This window comes from Ruditapes philippinarum, unplaced genomic scaffold (genome assembly GCF_026571515.1).
Source record: "Ruditapes philippinarum isolate M1 unplaced genomic scaffold, ASM2657151v2 ctg60_1_1_1_1, whole genome shotgun sequence".
NCBI classification, from domain to species: domain Eukaryota; kingdom Metazoa; phylum Mollusca; class Bivalvia; order Venerida; family Veneridae; genus Ruditapes; species Ruditapes philippinarum.
This window is the reverse complement of record NW_026863697.1, coordinates 426,408-446,103: the sequence shown is the minus strand read 5'-3', so window position 1 is coordinate 446,103 and position 19,696 is coordinate 426,408. Positions and strand designations below refer to the sequence as shown.

Below are 19,696 nucleotides of genomic sequence, written 5' to 3'. Positions count from 1 at the left end.
TTTTTGAGTGAAAGCGAGCAGGCGTTACGATGCTTAAATTGCGAAATAACTTTGTTTTGTTTGGTTTGGCTTTATGGCGCACCAACATAATCTACGTTGGCTGTATGATGTTTGTGCGCCGTAAAATCAAACCAAACAAAATAACCTTTGGAATTGAAGAAATACCAACTGCAAACACTGCTGTATTAAATTTTGTTAGAATGGTCCGACATTTTAGCAGTAGGCGGTTAGTTATTTGAATCTTGTTAAACGGACTCCATTAAGGTTTTTTTTGACATGACGGGACTGGAAATATCTTTCCAAGACTTTTGTATCATTTGATGTAGATCTGGACCAATAACTTGTGTGCAATTTTTCAGATCATGCCCTCATCCCGTTATTCCATAATAATATTTTTATTGTGCAAATAACTCAAACATGGAAAGCTCTGTAAGAATTAAAATTTTAACGTTTTTAAGCTATTACCTCAGTGGAATTATTTTGCATGTACAACAAAGGATTTAAATCGCCAAGTATACGCAACAATAGACAACATGCAAGAACAAACAAACAAACAAACAAACAAAACAAGCAAAAGGCGATCATATAAATTTGACAAAATCTCATGTTATAACAAGAGAAAAACAACTTTGTTTAAAAGTTTTTAACTTTTTTTTCGGTTATCCTACGAACCTATGACTTATATATGAAATTTATCGTACATATACGAAATATTAAAACATACTAAAATATAAAACTTGTAATGCTTTTTATGAAACTGCCACCATAAAACGAAAAGAGAAAATCATGCTTAATGCTTTAAAAATAAATTTAAAAAAACGTCTTTCGAAGTTCGCAGGTTTGCATCAACTAAGAATTTCTTTGTGTCCTTACTTATTTACCGTTATTCATACATTTTGTTTTTTCATATTTCGAGCTTTTATATAACTTATAAACACGCTATATTCCTATAATAAATATTTAGGCTTTCCTTAAAAATGTCATTTTCCTTAATATGCTTCTTTCACTCTCTGCGTCTTAATTCCTGAACGTACAAGTATATGTAACAAAGCTTGTTAGTACTAAGAAAAAAAGCAACACCTAATTTATAATAATGTCGACCCTTGTCTAATGTAACGTATATTTTCTTGCTGGTTTTAGTGTCTTTTTACAAACAAAGCGCGACGGCGTTAACTTTTCTGCGGGATATTTCCTAATTATATGGTTTTGAATGCGGATTTCCTTTCATGCGGTTAGAAAAAAATGTAACAGGCCCATATATTCTTTAGGTTTAATTAACAATTTTTACACCAAAAAGGTGATTTTCATTTATTTTATTATATTTTTTTTCTTTTGGATTATTTCTTATTTAATTTCTCTGTTATAAACTATGAAACCTGTTGATTTAAAAAAAATTACATAAGCAACTTTATATGTTGATATGTTAAAGAAAAAGTTAAGCAGAATTCAGCAATTACCAAAGTTAAAAAATACATACCGATTCGTGACAAATATGTACAGATTTTCCAAATATTTTGTGAATTATGTCCATGTTTTGAGGAACAGTTTTGTATCCAAAAGTTTATTTTCTTAATTAGAATGAAACAACTTTTATATTCTTATTATTTTTTCTATTATTTTTACTCTATTAACGGTCCACTGTTTCTTTTTTTATAGTAACCTGTTTGATTTGTAATTTCCTCTTACGAAAGTGCACTTACTTCAATTTTTCATCACCTAACATCCGTTATTTTGAATCTTATATGTTGATTAAACACCCACGAAATTATCGCAAATCCCGCCCTTGGAATTATGGGATTTTTCTTCCGATCACAGCGCTTGCGCGGGAACCTTCCGTTTGATTGAAGCGCCTACAGACTCACTGATCTTGTCAATGTCATTGGAAAGCATGGTTTACCAATATTGCACTGTTGTGCTCGTGTATCACTTCAATTGATCGATACAGTCACGTGGGTGATCGAGGTATCTGATTAAAATATGCATTATTAATAAATTGACGTTCGTCTGACCGTTGAACGCCAAGCGGTCATTAGATAAATCGAAGTATTTTGGACGCGCTTGTTTAAAACTCGCAGGGATTGAATAAACTTGTTCAGCAAATTCTTTCACCCGTCTGTCACGATATTGATTTTTTTTATTTAATCTTAAAATGGTAATACTGTTACCGTTCGGTAGATATTTCTAGTTTTTGTCCTGTATATGAACTAGTAAAGAGCATTTTATTGAACTGTATTTCAATTCTTTTTTGTTGCAGTATTCCAAACTTTACATTTAAAGGACAGTTGCAAGAACATGAGAGCATTCATTTTAAAGTCCTACAGATCGAAAAACACAGTAGTGTGAAATGAAATAAGGATAGTAAAATTATGAACTCATAAACTTAAAGATATTAAAACAAGTAGTTACTTTAAAAGATGCATTAATGATAATAATAATAATAATAAAAAAATAATGATAATAATAATGATAATTATAATTTTAATAATAAAATAATAATAATAATAATAATAATAATAATAGTGATAATAGTAATAGTATTAGTAATAGTAATGATAATAATAATAATAATAAAAAATGATAATAATAATGATAATTATAATTTTAATAATAATAATAATAATAATAAACAATAATAATAATGATAATAATAATAATAATAATAATAATAATAATAATAATAATAATAATAATAATAATAAACAACATAATAATAATAATAATAATAGTAATAATAATAATAATAATAATAATAATAATAATGATAAATAATAGTTATAATAATTATAATAATAATAATAAATTAAATAATAATATATGTAATAATTACAACAACAACAATAATAATGAGGATGATGACAATAATAATAATGATAATTAAAGAAAATAGAGCGCATAGAGTCCATTGAATTTCTTAAAAAGTCTGCCGCTTTATTTGGCAATAGAATATCTGTTACCTTAAGTTAACAGCACGATATATTTCTTTTAATTCACTTTGAATTACCTATTTATAAAGTACTTTAATCGTTGGTGCTGAAATTTGTGCTAATGTTGTAAAATTAATAATAAATATATATAAATGCACAACACCTCAACAAGTCATGACAGCACATATTTTAATTTAGTAAAAATCGGCGACTCATCAGTATTCAGAAAAAATAAATGAACTCTACCCTCAAGAGAGCGCAAAATAATTTTCATATACATGAATGTTTAATAGCAATGTGCATCCGAATGGAAGTAATTATGAAATATAGGATTTTTTATCGGTTGTCATATTATATTATAACTCCGGTCTGGCAGTTGCGACATTTTATTGTCGCCCAGGGTAAAGCAATGTATAATTTATAAAACAGGTTATCGCAGCTTCATCATGTATGAAAGAGAATTAAAGTGTCAATTTCCGTAATATAACTTTATAATAGATAGGAACTGTACATTCATTGTACATATATAGCACTCATGGTCAGTTTAAAAAATCAGACTTAAACATTTTTGACATTTGTAAGCCAGATTTGAGTCATTGATTATATTGGATCTTAGATTTTTACCAGTATCTGCTTTGCAGTAAAAATTATACATTCTAACACGTAACACATTATTTCCAATTCATACAGATAGGACTGTCGGATGCATGCATGCACAGCATAGTTCGTCAAGTATGACGTCAATAAAGAAAATAACGCGAGAAAAATTACTTCGTAACATCAATATTTTGAAGCATATTTTCTATCAGATCTCTTTTTAAAAATATGTTATAATGGAAATCCATAGAGGATAATCAAGTTCTTTCTATAAATACCAATTATTTTCATCGAGTGGTATGGAAAAAAAAAGTTCATGAGTGGCGATAGCCACAAGGGAAATGTGATAATTTTCATACCACAAGAGGAAAATATAAGCTGTATTTATAGCAGTAAATATTTTATTTTCTGTTTATATTAACATTTTTCTCTTTTCTGACATTACTATTTGAAAGACTTCGAAGTTCCCCTTACTTCTTGTGCATTGGAAAGAAGTCTAGCAAGATACTAATGGAATACGGAAAATATGTTTCACTTCCGTGAAAACTATTTCTTACAGTCAAAATAAAATGAATTTATCAATATTTCTCAAGTATATACCAAATTACCACCTTTATGACCGAGTGACATGTTAATTATTTAAATAACGTCACGGATTTAGTTTACTCTGGTTGATGACGTTAATAAATTTTGTATAAAACTCATCTACTATAATACTTATAAAGGAACGATTAATCACGGTTGTATTACAATGAAAAACAAGCGATGTTCATGAATAAATTATGTTTTTCATGTATAGGAAACGTGAACATACTTTTTTACATTTTTTAAAATATTGCAGCCATTTCAATTTCAATTACAGTAGTATAAAATGTGCTTAACAATTTATTAGGAACTGTATTAAAGAACGCTCAAATGTTACCTGCTTACATAAACGATTTCTGATCCGCTTAAAGTCAAAAGCAGAAAATATAAACCATACTTTCCTTTACAGAGTATATCATATTTTATGTTGTATAGACAGTCTAACGAAGAGTATATCGATTCAACTAAGCAAGTGTGTTTGTCTTGTAAATAAGAAACTATTTATTTACTGTAACATTTAATACGTTATGCTCAGCGCTGCTTACATATCCACATGAAGTCAGTCTTTAAACACTTTTTTATTTCGAACATTGTCAATAAGATATAATGCTTTTGCTTTGATAGCGAAATGAGAAAAATGTAGAGTAGTAGATTATAGATTTACAACACCGTCACGCGCCGTATCACGTGTCTAATCACGAGATATTGCAAATGTTTGTCATACCGTCATTTGTGCTTGAATACATAAACGTAGGTAAAGCGTATTGAACGGAGAAGTCAGAGAAAATCCTTCATTTGTTACTTTACAATTTTCGTTTTTGAAGGTGCAATTCGGGATTTCATGTACTGCTTCCGTTTTTAATCGGAACACCCCAGCGATTATCCTTAGCCGAAAAGTTGCGATCGTTCCGTTATCGGAATTCACCGCCGATTATCATTGAGTTACATTGAAAATGGCGCCGTTAAAGGTGTCATTCGGTATTATATGCACCGCTTCCGTTATCACTCAGAAAACTCGACGATATAATTTATCCGAAAAGTTGCGATTGTCCGTTATCGGAATAACTCGCCTATTTTCATCGAATAACGTTTAAACTGGCGACGTCCGACTAGAACTGACACTGAAAATTTCATTGATAGGTATAGAATTCTATGTATTCTTTAATTGTTTTTTTATTTGATTTTCACATGTAGTCTATAGGCGGGCAAGACAAAGCCGGGCCCACTTCGAGGACCCGGCCTTTGACTTACCAGTATAATTACTCTATTCACGTAATTAATGTACAATGTTACACAATTGCATCCAAGTATGCATGCTGTAGAAAGTGTTGATCATTTTTGCACGCAAAACCCTTTTTGCGCGAGGTTTATTATAAGATAAATTACGGGCATAGATAAAGGACTTTTAGATACTAGGATAAAATAAATTTTCATGACTGTAAGTTTTGCTTTGCCACTTTGCTCTGCCAAGTCCACCCTTTACAGTGAATTCGTACCAGCTGAATATTTAAGCTCGACATTCAGTTTAAAGAGAAACATTGTAAAGAAATTTCTGACAGCGTGTTAAATTTTAACCATCGTTTATACAATTGGCTGCTGAACAGCAAGTCTTTACTCGCAAGGTTATGCTGAATTTACCAGAAAAAAATAGTGCAACAATTATATTAGAACAGTTTTATATTTTATATGCCATGCTGAAATATAAGATATGTCAATTGCTATGGCATAGTCACAGGTGCTAAGTTTTCGTTTTTGCAATGTCTGATTGGTCATATATGTAATAAAGTAATACAATTTCTACTTATAAGTGAACTTTATTAGAAATTAATACGATATATTACGATTGAATCTACTCTGTAGGCTTATATTATGAAATTTTAACAAGCGTTTAATTATGGAATAAGTAAACATGATTATGTTTAAATGCTGTTCTTGTATAGTTTACAGTGCAATCTAGTGTGATGAGACATGAATAAATATTAAATATATCCCAACTAAAGATATAATGCAGAAATATTATGACATTTATGCAGGGTTACCTCGAGCTCCCCTATGTGGAGATTCATATTGTTTCCTTTATTTTATAACACTTATGTTTTCATGTTAACACGTATAATGCCAACTCTTTAAGGTCTATTATAAAAATGAGCTGCGTCACGACAAAACCAACATAGTGCGTTTGCGACCAGCATGGATCCAGACCAGCCTGCGCATTCGCGCAGTCTGATCAGGATCCATGCTGTTCGCTATCAGTTTCTCTACTTGTAATAGGGTTTGTAAGCGAACAGCATGGATCCTGATCAGACTGCGCAAATGCGCAGGCTGGTCTGGATCCATGCTGGTCGCAATCCAATTATGTTGGTTTTGTCGTGACACGGCTCAAATGATGTGAAATGGTCAGACTACTGTTCACTAGTTGAAACATCTAAATATAAATAAATGACTTTCTATTTTGTTACGAAACTGTGTTTCTGTAAACGGAATCTTTTAAAATAATGAGAGATAGAAAAACAGTAATATGACTGTCAATTTTATGAAAGGTTTTCATGGAACTAAAATAAGCGCCTACATAGAGTTTATTTCAATTTGTTTCAGATCCAGAAAAAGGAGATGCAAAACGTATTCCCTGTTGGCGGTCCTGTACGGAAGAAATAGTACCTGCATATATGCATTCATATTAATTATTTACTAACGGCCTACAATATTTTGTGTTTTTTTTTATGAAAAAAAGAAGACTTTTATTATTGATGCGATTTAATTAAATTTGTCATATTTTGTTCGAGAAGAAATGCTTTCTAAAATATCATCTTCTAATTAATAAATGCCCTTCTTTTTATAGCAGACACAACTAATTCATACAACCCCACATCCTAAAGATTCATGTTTTTTTTTATTTATTTTTGAAAAGCTAATTATTTAAGCAACAAACTGATAAATTAGTTTCAATGATCAATTTAAGCCATAGATATACGATATGAAGTTAAAATCGATCGTGATAAATACAGTTATATTATGATTTTAAAATAACTTCTACTTTAAAGTGACAATATGCCAATCCAAGTCTAAAATGGTAAGTGTACAGGTCAAAGTCAAAATAACATTAGACCTTGCCATAATAGACCCTTCTCAAATTATATGCATACCTGGAATTCCAGAACCAGAACGAGGTTTAAATGGCACGAATGTAAACACACTGACCACTCTTATCTCACTACCGAGTATATAGCCACGATGTTGGTTGTTAATAAAGAAAAGTTCTAAATATCATTTTTGTGTGCCTATGTGCTATTCTAATGGTAAGTATGATTAACCATATTCCAAAGGATAAAGATTAAAAAAACAACAAATAATGGATGACCAACTTTCTAAGATAAGAAGGGATAAAGGGTCATTGTTAAAGGTGAGCACCTAAAAATAATATTTTGTAAACTTTGACCACTATTATGAACAGAATAATATTTTTGTAAAAATACAGATTTTGTAAATTTAGAATAAAATAATAGGAGAACTGCTTGCTTTTAATCTAACAGTTATAACAATTAAAACTTGTAAATTGTAAATTATTATCAGTTCAAATATATGTTACAAATAGAGGATTGAAGCTGACTAATAGTTACCGTATCATTCCTTATTATAAATATATGATATATTTTAGGGTCAATGCATCTACTGTGATGTGTTCCAAACATTTTAAACTGAGGATTACAACTGGACTCCCCTTAAAAATGGTTCTATTCCATCTGTGTTTAATTGGGTTGAACAAACAACTCCAATTAAGAAGGCCACTTATAAGAAAAATTCTTTCACAAAAGAAAATGCTCATTGATAGGCATTTTTTTTGATAAAGTCACTGATTTAACTCCCATATTCATCATTTCATTTAAATACATACAATATAATGCTTATTTATGTTTAATAAATGTGTTTGCTTACAGAAAAAAAAATCATTTAAATTCTCACTCAGATACTGAATAAATAATATGGTAATATATATATTTCTGTTTCAGCATTGTCTATAATGAAGATGAAGAAGATAATGCAACAAGTACCAATTGCCAACCATCTACATCTTATGGGTCTACAGAAACACAGGAAGAAAATGATATTGATAAGGCTTCATGAGGCTTGAACTGGGGGAGACCAAAAAGATGTAAAGACCCTGCAACTCAGCTGAATTTGTAGTGAAATTACAAAGGAACATGCACACGTTTTCATTTGTGTCATTGTTACATGGATGCATGTCAGATGTTGAGATCTAATTGAACTTTTGGAAACTGGTGATGATGTGATGGGTGATAAAGGGTTTACATTAAGGAAGATACTTTCAGACAGGGAAGTGTCATTGAACATTTCAGCATTTGTACAAAAGACAAATTTACACTAGAAAATGAGAGAGAGAATGATCAGCAAGAATCAAAAACCAAAAGAATTAAAGAGTATCATCTGTTTCACACATCTATTTCATTTCTGTCAACCAGGTATGGACATTAGCATGTACACTACCTAATTTTAATGAACCCATAGTGCAATCATGGACAAAATGTAATAATCAGTATTATATTGTTTTTATATGTTTATATAAATTGGTTTTCAATAAAAAAGGATAATAAAAAGCAATATAATATTAGAAAGTATTAAAGTATTTATTAAAATTTTGAAATAAATAAGAAAATTCATTCTTTCTCTGTTATCTATGGCATTTCCCTTAATTATATTGCGCAAGCAGTATCTGCTGGTAGTACTGGAAGTACAATTTATAATTCATAAAGTACATGTATACATAGAATTTGGCTAGGCATTAGTTTATTTCAGATACTATGGTAACTGAGTCAATATATGTTTGATATAATCCACCCAATACACATCTGATAAAGATTTTCCACAGGTCATAAGGGGCTTATCTGTAAGATTCAATTTGCAATTACCTTTATGTTGGTATAAAGAATCCATAAATAACAGAACACCTAAGATTATATAATACAAGACACCGCAGATTTATATCCATAAACCTTATATTATGTTCGGAAATATGTTTATGACAGCAAAATTGAAACCGAAAGTAAAAAAAAAAACCTCTTCCCTTACTCACCTCTTAAACCATAAATGGATACCTCACAAATATAATTGAATTCTTTATAGAGGGATTACCTTTGTTTTGTTTAATATATAACTCTACAAATGAGAAATTAATGTTAGGAACCAAAGATAAGTTAATTTCATTGTATACACAGCTTATACTGGCTTATCAGCTTGCCAGTTATGCCTCGTTCTGGTTCTTGTTCTAAAAATAGCTGTAGAATATTAAGAATGGTCTATTGTCTCCAATTTATAGTCTATTTAATTTGTATAATTAAATACCAACGTGGCTCACAATATCATTCTGAACTTATCTTTAGCGCAATTGTAAAACACCAGTTCCTCGCGTATACTTCGGATAAGAGGCCTCGTACATAGAACATGAATACACGGGGGAGGAACTGTTACACGAGCGATGGAGTTCTTATGATAACTGGTCAGGAGTTCTTGCGATAACTGTCACGGAGTTCGTCGGAAAACGTTTGTATATACTACAAAAACACTCGTCAAAATGGTCATTTTCATATCTAAAAACTGAGTTTTAGGTGCTTAATTAAACTTTAATGATAAAGCTGGCCTTTAATCATGTATTATGTATAAAAAAAATTCATGGGCCATTTTTCATCACCGCCGCTTAAAATCTGGTAGTTTTGAGTAAAATGACCTAAGTATTTGCCAATTCGCACGTACTGACCTGTTTATTTGTGATCTTCATCCTTGCCATACATTATTACCTAATTATAATGCAAAATTGCAAACATTAAGGCCCTGCTAAAAATGTATACCAGATTTTTCAAGTGTCCTGAAGTTCTTGTGATAACTCTTAAGATGTCATAGAGTTCTTATGATAACTTTTGTTACTCCAGTGTGCTTCTTGTGCTAAATCACGGCATGTCTTAACGTTTTTTATTGTTCAATAAGGTTGTAAATCATTACGAAATGTAGAGCATTAAAATTCATATTTGATCCGTGTTGCTTGGTTATGAAAAATAATTAACAACACGAATGTGTCTTGTTAACACAAAGAACATCATACAATGACATGGCGTCCATTGTATTGCAAATGTTTAACATAAAAGTCATAAAATGCCAATGCTTTTTGCTTTGATATCTTTTACCCGAAACGATAATTAAGATACACTTATACGTATCGCATAGAATAAATTGCACCTTCACAATATATTTTAGCCAATATTAATATAATTTGAGAAATTTCACAGTCATTAAAAATAAATGAAGTAGACCTAGAGTAAAATAAATCATATAGGAGAACATACCTTAGTCTATTTGTCTGTATCGAATTTCCTATAAATAATTATGTGAATTACCCCCTAATAAGTATTTTAACTTACAATGGAAACGAAATAAGTAAAAAATAGTTAAATATTTAGTTAAAACAATATTTCATTTCAAATTATACGAAACAACCATAATTGAAAAAATAGCCGTTCAATGTTGGACAATAACCAATAAAACAGTTGACGCATGCGCAAAATAATCTCTTAATTCAATGTTTTGTTATGCAACGGTTTAAATGGTTTTCTAATTTGATTTATATTCTCAATAAATAAATAAATTGTTAAAGTTCTCTGCAGATATGTCATTACTTAAAGTTACAGAGTGATTTATGCCGGAAAGTCGTTTAATAATTTAAATACGTCATGAAACGCCGACGTCATGATTGTATGACTTATTGCTGAATGATATAATTGTATTTTGCTGACAAACCTAAAAAACATTGTGAAATATGATAATTAGGTATAACTAAGTAGGTGAAAAAGTTTTCCCCTAGATACATGCAATACAAACAAACATGTGTATATAGACCCTTGTAAAGTTGATGGACTACACTGGGTATATCTTCCTTAACAACAATAAGAACAACAACAACAACAATAGAAATGTATCATTTGGCTGTCTTTATAAGATATATCTTGACACAAAAATGTTGATAAGACTTCAATGTGGTTTGGTATGGCTATTGCGATAAATCGGTGCGAAACGGACGTAACCGCATCATTATGTAATATAAATAACATTTGAGCCGCGTCACGACAAAACCAACATATATATAGTGCGTTTGCGACCAGCATGGATCCAGACCAGCCTGCGCATCTGCGCAGTCTGATCAGGATCCATGCTGTTCGTTGTCAGTTTCTCCACTTGTAATAGAGTTGGTAAGCGAACAGCATGGATCCTGATCAGACTGCGCGGATGCGCAGGCTGGTCTGGATCCATGCTGGTCGCAAACCAGCATGGAAAAAAATGTTGGTTTTGTCATGGCACGGCTCATTTGTTTCGTTTCTAACACTCGACTCATTTGATAACAAAAAATGTCTAGAACAACCTGACAATCTGCTCTATATATGTCATATGAAAATAAAATATAAATATGGCATTACAGACCTTCCATAATGGACCATGTCACTTTAATTCTTCTATTTATAAATGTTAATCAACACCTTTGTATAGGAAGTAAAGTTATGTGATAATACATACGTAGGTAATATATACTACTTTATAAAGGTGACCACCTACATACATGTAACAATTATAAATAAAGAACATGTATGCAGAAATCGTTCTTGTATATTCACCTACATCGGAATGGCAGACAATACACGGTCTGTGACTCTTAATAATAAATATTAATAATATTCTCATTTTTACCATGAAATGAAGAAAAAAAAAAAAAAAAAAAAAAAAAAAAAAAAAAAAAAAAAAAACATAAATTAGACCCATTATTTTGACCATTTAATGTAAAAATAACAATCTGTACAAGAACGTATCTTGGAAATCATTTCTAAAGAGGAATAAAGATTAAAAAATAAATAACGTGAAGTAGTTTATTGATCAGTGTTACACCGATTTCTTTAACGGAAAATAAGTTTTACGCGGTGCCTATACTACGTGACTTTAAGTAATCTGCTTTGGGCATAAATCATCAGTGAAGTTGATCCAGGATATATTTTTCAATATATATAGATTTTGTTAAATTCCATTGTTATATGGGTATAAAATAATCATTCAAAAAGGTAACAATACATAAAATGTTGTTGTTTTTTTTTGAGGAAAAATCAATATTTTTGACGTCAAGTGAAACAGCGCCCATTTCTGTTTGTCTGAGCACGCCGTTTCAATTTATGAAAAATACTGATTTCTACCCAAATTAAACAGCATCTTAAGTGTATGCTTTTAGAATGAGACGGCTTTAAACTTCGTCGTATTTTTGTATTGGTTTTCTGCCCCACGCAGATCACAAAATGTTCCATGGTAAAAAAAAACACCGTATTTTAGACGTAGAAAAGGCTAATCGTTTGTTGAACTTTCCCAGAGATATGCATGTCATAAATAATTGATGCATTGATAGTGATAAACTCATAAAAACTTAAAAAGGGGGTAATGAACAGCTATCGTGCATCGATTCCTCTAAACCCATGACGACCTAATTTCAGGTAATGTCTTATTTAGAATACTTGAAGTCCATTTGAATTTTAAGGATTAATTAACAAAATACTAACAAACCAATGGGTATTGTGTGTTGACTCTAACAAATCAGGAACATGTAGTTACCTTGTTTTAATTTTCTGACGTCAAAAAGTCCTTTAGATGTATCAAACAAGAAAAAATCTCAAATGTCAATTGACTCGACAAAGTATCATGAATAATTTTTATGATAATCACATTAGTTTATGTCCAAACCCTTTCAGAACAACTTTAATATTTATTTTTATATCTTTGTATTCTCGCAGATTTTATCGCTTAAAATTATGCATGTTCAATCTTTTTTCCGAAAATTTGATTTTCCTTATTTTTTATTTATAAACCAATGTGATGCTGGTCTTTCAGCATGTTGAAGACTTATGTAAAAAAATCATTTTTGACACTTTTATCCTCCCAAAGGACGTGTTTTAATGTTTTATTTCATTGAACAATTCATTAGTTCATCGTAAATTTGCTCAACCATACCATTGTGTTTTAATCAATCATTTCTGTGAAAAGCCACACACATTTCTGTCTCTCAAGTGTTTGACAGAACATTTGAATAATTTAAACCATACCATTAGAATAGCAATTCTAAACAATGTAATATTTAAATACTATTGTTGTCAACTGCCTCATTAGTTCAACTATGGTCCGTTAGTTGCATTTTTTCGTCTTTTATGTAGTTTTAGATATGAGAGATATGACGAAGTTCCCATAAATGAGCCGCGTCACGACAAAACCAACATAATGGGTTTGCGACCAGCATAGATCCAGACCAGCCTGCGCATCCGCGCAGTCTGATCAGGATCCATGCTGTTCGCTATCAGTTTCTCTACTTGTCGTAGGGTTTGTAAGCGAACTGCATGGATCCTGATCAGACTGCGCGGATGCGCAGACTGGTCTGGATCCATGCTGGTCGCAAACCCACTATGTTGGTTTTGTCGTGACGCGGCTCATATAAAGTTGGTGATACTTGCATACCTAGTTGCATATTTATATGACACGAATCAGTAGCTATAAATATTTAATGAAAAACAATAAACTGGGTTACAAATGATTAAAAGAGTTGATTGATGATTATGTCTAAAATCAAGCAATCAATTATTGTTTGATAATAAGTCGTCTTTTTCTGAAATGGAATGTGAAAAATGGAAAAGTTAAGTGATTTTGTTGTGATTATTGCTGATAAGTAAATAGTATTTTATTAATTATAGTTGTAACATGTTACAAAGGGGATACATGTATTAACAAAGGAAATACACCAAGAAACCACCAGGCCAAATGGGCTTATAAGTCACCAAATACAAGCTATATAGTAAATAGTTTTACTTTTATGCATACATCTATCACATATTTCGATGAATACGTTTTCGAGATGTGTGTAACGTGTAATAAATTACAACTCTTGTAAAATAATTTGAGAATGCAATTTAATGTTCTTAAAAATAAGAATGTGAGTCGGAGTATGGTGTGTCAAACATTTCACAGGTGAAAGAAAACTTTTCAAGACTTAAACAATTTCATATCGTAAGTTTCAAATTATGACAATCGTTTTTGTGGATGTAACCATTAAAAAAAATCTACGAATTCACGGCGATTCAGAGCCTAGATATGGTGCCATTTTTCTTTGATGTATTATTTGAAATAATAAACGCGATATTAAGATGAACATCTTAAATTTAACCTTTGTTAAATGTAATTTGTCTTCTTGTTATAATGTAAAATATAGTAGGCCGTATTGATTTTTAAAATTAACTAGGGACTATTTTAGTTGTTTTATAAATTACTCACGCTCTTATAATAATTTTTATGTTTTCAATTTATTTTCAGTTCTGTAAATGGTAAAAAAACCCAAACAAAATAGTGTTATTTGTTCGTGGCTCTAATGTAGTTACCTTTCTCAATTTTACGCCCGTACATGTAACTCGTCTAAAAATATCTTATAAAAACGTGATAAAACTTCCTGTTTAAGTTGCTGGTTAGAAATATAATTAAGGAATTAAATGAAATGCGGAAGTATTTTAATTTGATTTACCATTTCATAACAATCATAATTGCAAAAGAAGATTCCCAAACGTTAACATTTTATTGACAAAGTTGTTCTCTGTTACAATAAAATGCTCGTATCTTAAAAGTGAATTGGTTTATAATGGAAGGCCTGTAATACAATGCATAATTTTCGTTGATAGTATTAGAAGTAACAACAAACCACGAATAAATTATACATGGAAGTTGTTGGCAAGTGGGCGATACATGATCCGATATTACAAAAATTTACAAAGCATATAATAGTCTAAGAATGTTCTAGAACAAAAAAAAAGTAAAAATAAATGGCCATTGTAAATCTCTAAGAACTTTTTCCACATTTCTTTTTTAAACTGCATTTTGTAAGAATATCCAAATGTTCCTATTGGCTTTATCTATATTTAAAATACCAATGGAAAATGAGCCCATTGTAGACCAATCCACTTTAATTACACTTATGTAGTCGAGCATTACATCTAAATAACAGCGATCACAAAATCATTGAATGTTATTTGTCAGATATTTGCTATTTAAAATAATTCTAGTTTACTAAAATTAATTTAGAATTAAAGTGATATTATTATCAGATAACTTAAATAGACAACGTATGTTATATAAATGTAGCATATGCCTGAGCTTACACGAATTTAATAATTATTATGAAATCAGGTTATTACAACGAATAAATGCACTAGAATATTTGTTTTGATAAGTACAAACAATATGACTAGATTTCAACAATCTATTGAGAACTCCACCAACGAGTAGTCTTGAAATAGCTTAAATTTTTTAATCAACATGACAAATTCTGAGTTAACTTTGCATTATTTAAACTGAGCACTTTTTTAGCTGTAGATATATACATTAACACATCGGCTTCAGAAATGAAAGTGAGAACCTTTTTTTTCTTGGCCTTACATACATCTATTTAATATTTGTTTCTTTCTTTTGTTTGGTTTGGTTTTAAGGCTCACTCACACAGTTTATATAATTAGATCTTATGGCGCCAACACAGAAAAGATGATTTTGCCTAGACTTGGATGTTAAAGCAACACCAGGGGCCAAAACCACATCGCCTGCTGGAGATAAGACATGCGTATAGACTACAATAATTTGAACGCATTTAGTCGCCACTAACGCAGTGTTTATCGGTGGTTGTAATTCTGATGCCTCGACCCGTAAAGGCAACCCCTCAGTCACAAAGGGAACATACATATATACCATGTTTGTTATTAATCATCGGTGTTTTGTGTATCACCTTGAATCAAATGTGTTATTTAATGTAAAATTGTAGTTTAACACGTTCTATTATATTTGGTAAACTTTACATGTTTTATCGTATAATCTTACACTCTATATTTTAAGGTAGTATGAAACATTAAAACAACTAAACGGATATGATATTTACATGTGGTTGTCAGTTTATTTGTGTATGTGTGAGTGCGTACATGTTTCTTTCGCCATTTTCCTTTTTTTTCTTCTAAATTTGCAAACATTTTTGTAAGCATTTCAAACTTTAATGTACTTTAATTTGTTGTTTTGTAGCACGTCAGTGTCGACGCATTGATATTGTTTATGAAAATATTGTCATTTGAAATAGCATTTTTTTTTATCTTGGAAATAACAATCCTAAACTATAATATTACACATAGATATTTTTAAGCATACACGAAATATGATTTCTACAGTTGATACATTGTCGTCATATTTGATTCTTGAAATAATATATCCATTTATTTCTTTTTTTCAACACGCAGCTGATGCTATTTTCTGCGAAATGATACTAGATAAAAAAAAACTTGTCAACTAAGCCTATTTCTTTTGAAATTATAGAGAGAGAGAACGAAAACAACACTTCATCTAAGCATCGTGTTACATGAATCCTTTAAAAACTCATTTTAATGTATTGAAATAAATACAGCAGGTATTCTGTTATTAACTTCCTTTCGACTAACTCTTTTTATAGTAATAAGTCTAAAATAAGATATTGTTCAGAGCATTCAGATTTAATCAATTGTAATACATTTGTTAAATAATCAATTCATATGTTTCTTTACTAGCACTGATCTCACTGATCTTAGTGAATAGAAAAAACAACAACAACAAAAAACACACAAAAAACCCCACAAAAGAAACAATAAAATACAAATTACAACAAGAAGCTTACAATATGTACTTTGAAACGTTGCATTATTGATGAAAATAAAGTTGTAATTCTTACCCTGTCGTTGTTTTTGAACTAAATGTAATCTTGATATGCTAAATTAAATTGTTTTCTATTGCAATCTGTAGAACGTACTCCTTCATGAACAACACATAATTTTTCATAAGCTTTTAGGAAATATATAATCTAACTGAAGCATATGTTTTTTGAATTAATAGGTAGTATATATCCGGTTTAGTATCAACATTAACAACTCGATAATGCTTGAATTCAAACTAAAAAAAAAATGTTCACAAATCTTTATCATAAAATTATATAACACATATCTTTAAGTTAGTAATGCATAATAATCTTATTGCATGCATCAATTAATTATACATCTAAAAATAAAATTGTTTGCACTCGCTCGATGTAACATAAATATCAGGCATGCTTTAAATAGATTGTAAAATAGTCATTTACATTCAATGCACAAAACAAATATTTTATACAACAATCTTTACGTACAAGTGAGATGTGTGACAGGTCGTGTAAAACGACACCGGCTTTTGTGTTTAAGCGATGCTATCAGTCATAGATTGTCTGATATAACCCTAACAAAGCTATAGCATACATTGGATGTAAAACAAACAACCTATATTTATACATGTATAAATTTAAGTTTCATTTACATACGTGTTTTATTTTTAAAACATCGTTATTCTTTTTGTTTAACGAAGCACATATACTCACACCCTTTGCACTGAGCGGGTAGCTTTATAAAAATGTAGTACTAGATATGTATTGCGACGAAGTAAAGTAGTGAGTTGCTACTCAGTGCAAAACATGACTATTTGTACTTCTTTAATATAACAGACGACACAAAAGTGCATGCAATTTTTAAACAACTGAGTTAAAACATTGAGTAATCCCATCAAGAAGCATATAACATGCAACTTGTCCATTTATCAAAACAAAGGAGGGATTTCTTCATTCTGTTAAACATGCTAAAATTGAAAAAAGACATATTATTTTCCGAAGGTTGCAGTCCTTTTGGTTTTTTTTTCTTTTATTATATAACCCAACGCACCTGTATTATATGATTGTAGCACCAGCCCTTCCCACGAAGTTAAAATTTCAAAAGATATATATTCTGGATAATTTTGTTTGAATAGTACAACTAACCAATATCAATTAAATCCATATTACGTCATGACTGATTTTATGAAACAGTGATACTGACGTAGAATTAAACCCTGGCATTTTAGTAAAGTGCAGTTAACCTTTTTTATCTACAATTTGATACGAACATGATAACCGTTTCTTTTCAGGTAAGCCAGGGCACATCACTTACTACGTTTCGGAAACTCATGAAAAAAGAAAATTCGACCTTATGGTACATTTCTTATTAACGATATGACCTATATGCTTCTTTATTAAATAAGCTCTAATTATCTTTCCTACCAGAAATCCTCTTACATCACATTTGTGCAAAAATGCTTGAACGAATGGCGATACAAACTCAAATATATCATTATCTTTCCGGACCGTTATTGACCCGTGTATACTCTATAATGCACACTATTATACATTTCTATGTCAATATGTTGCTGGTTTTCAGATAAAACTATTTCCCAGACAATTGTTTTATACATAAACTTAAAATACGGACAGTAAACACACTGTTTGATTGCTTGTTTATTCAAACGTTTATGCTTTATTCTTGTGTTTTGTATCTGAATGCAAATAATGAGTAAACTAGCTTTTGGTGGTTTGCTCGGCTTAAAATGCCTCACCATTCAAAACTCATTTTACCCCTTTTGGACGCTTAATATCTATAAAATAGACTTGACAATTTCTTTATATGATCGTTAGCAGTACTAACTGGAGGGCTATAATCAGGGTAAGGGGTTTTCTTTTAAGGCACTTCCAAATGCGAATTTAATCGAATTACACAATAGCCATTCTCTAATTTCCTATTGCTATTTTAACGATAAACATTTATAAATTGGTTTGAATCTATTTTTATCTTTTGACAGCGATCTGACTTGCATAATTACTTGCTGAACTGGTAATATGAAGTACTCATAAACAAAAGCTTTCCCAAATACAAAACAAATAATGCATCAAAACACAATGATTATACACATACAAAACTCGCGTAACATATTCATTCATCGGTGCCTTGATGTCTGATGATTAACATTTTATGTACATCCCACTTTGTCATCAATTATGTAATTGTAAAAGCAACCTGATTATTTCTGACCTTTACGCCATTATCAAAAGAAAATATCAATTGTCCTAAGAGTGCTTATCAATTGCTACATTGTATTATAAACTGTTTGCCATACTATGTAAAATGCGAAATTTCAATATACATTTGAACTAAATTTGAATTCAAATAATAGTGATTAACATAAGCAATGTAAAATTCATCAACAGATTGTTCTGGTTAAATGTTTACATATTAAGCGAACAGCAATACAAGCTGACAGCTTTTGCCAATATAATTCAAAATATAATAATATTTAATTATACAAAACCAAAAAACTAGGTTTTGTATTTAAGATTTCTTTGAAAAAACAAAAATAGGTTGTCGTGTTTCTTACCCTGAAGCTCTTAAAGTCATTTTGCTTGATCATAGGGATCAATTATTGCAAAGAATGACAAAGGAGGTGTAAGATACTAATTAAAATTTGAAAATCTGGAAACTGAGATATCGCTTTAAAGGCAATAACGAAACGAAATCAAAATTTAGCCACAGAGAGAAACACATTTTTGTCCTCAGACATTATACTCTATTTATATTTTAATAATAGATCTTGGGCATGTTAAAGTTGCTTATTTTTTATTTGAT

General features: G+C 30.4%; 1 protein-coding gene across 3 annotated transcripts in view; it reads right to left on the bottom strand.

Moving 5' to 3' along the window:
- The window catches only part of LOC132723051 (neuropeptide prohormone-4-like), a 64,332-nt gene extending 47,175 nt beyond the window's left edge, over positions 1–17,157 (bottom strand). The window contains exon 1 of one of the 3 annotated variants that reach the window (XM_060707720.1): positions 16,915–17,157. Coding sequence is in view for 1 of the 3 variants with exons in the window: in XM_060707718.1 (XP_060563701.1) it covers positions 1,478–1,531 (54 nt within the window). In the remaining 2 variants the exon portion in view is untranslated. The other 2 variants (XM_060707719.1, XM_060707718.1) reach the window with 2 other exon arrangements.
- Positions 17,158–19,696: the final 2,539 nt, after the last annotated feature.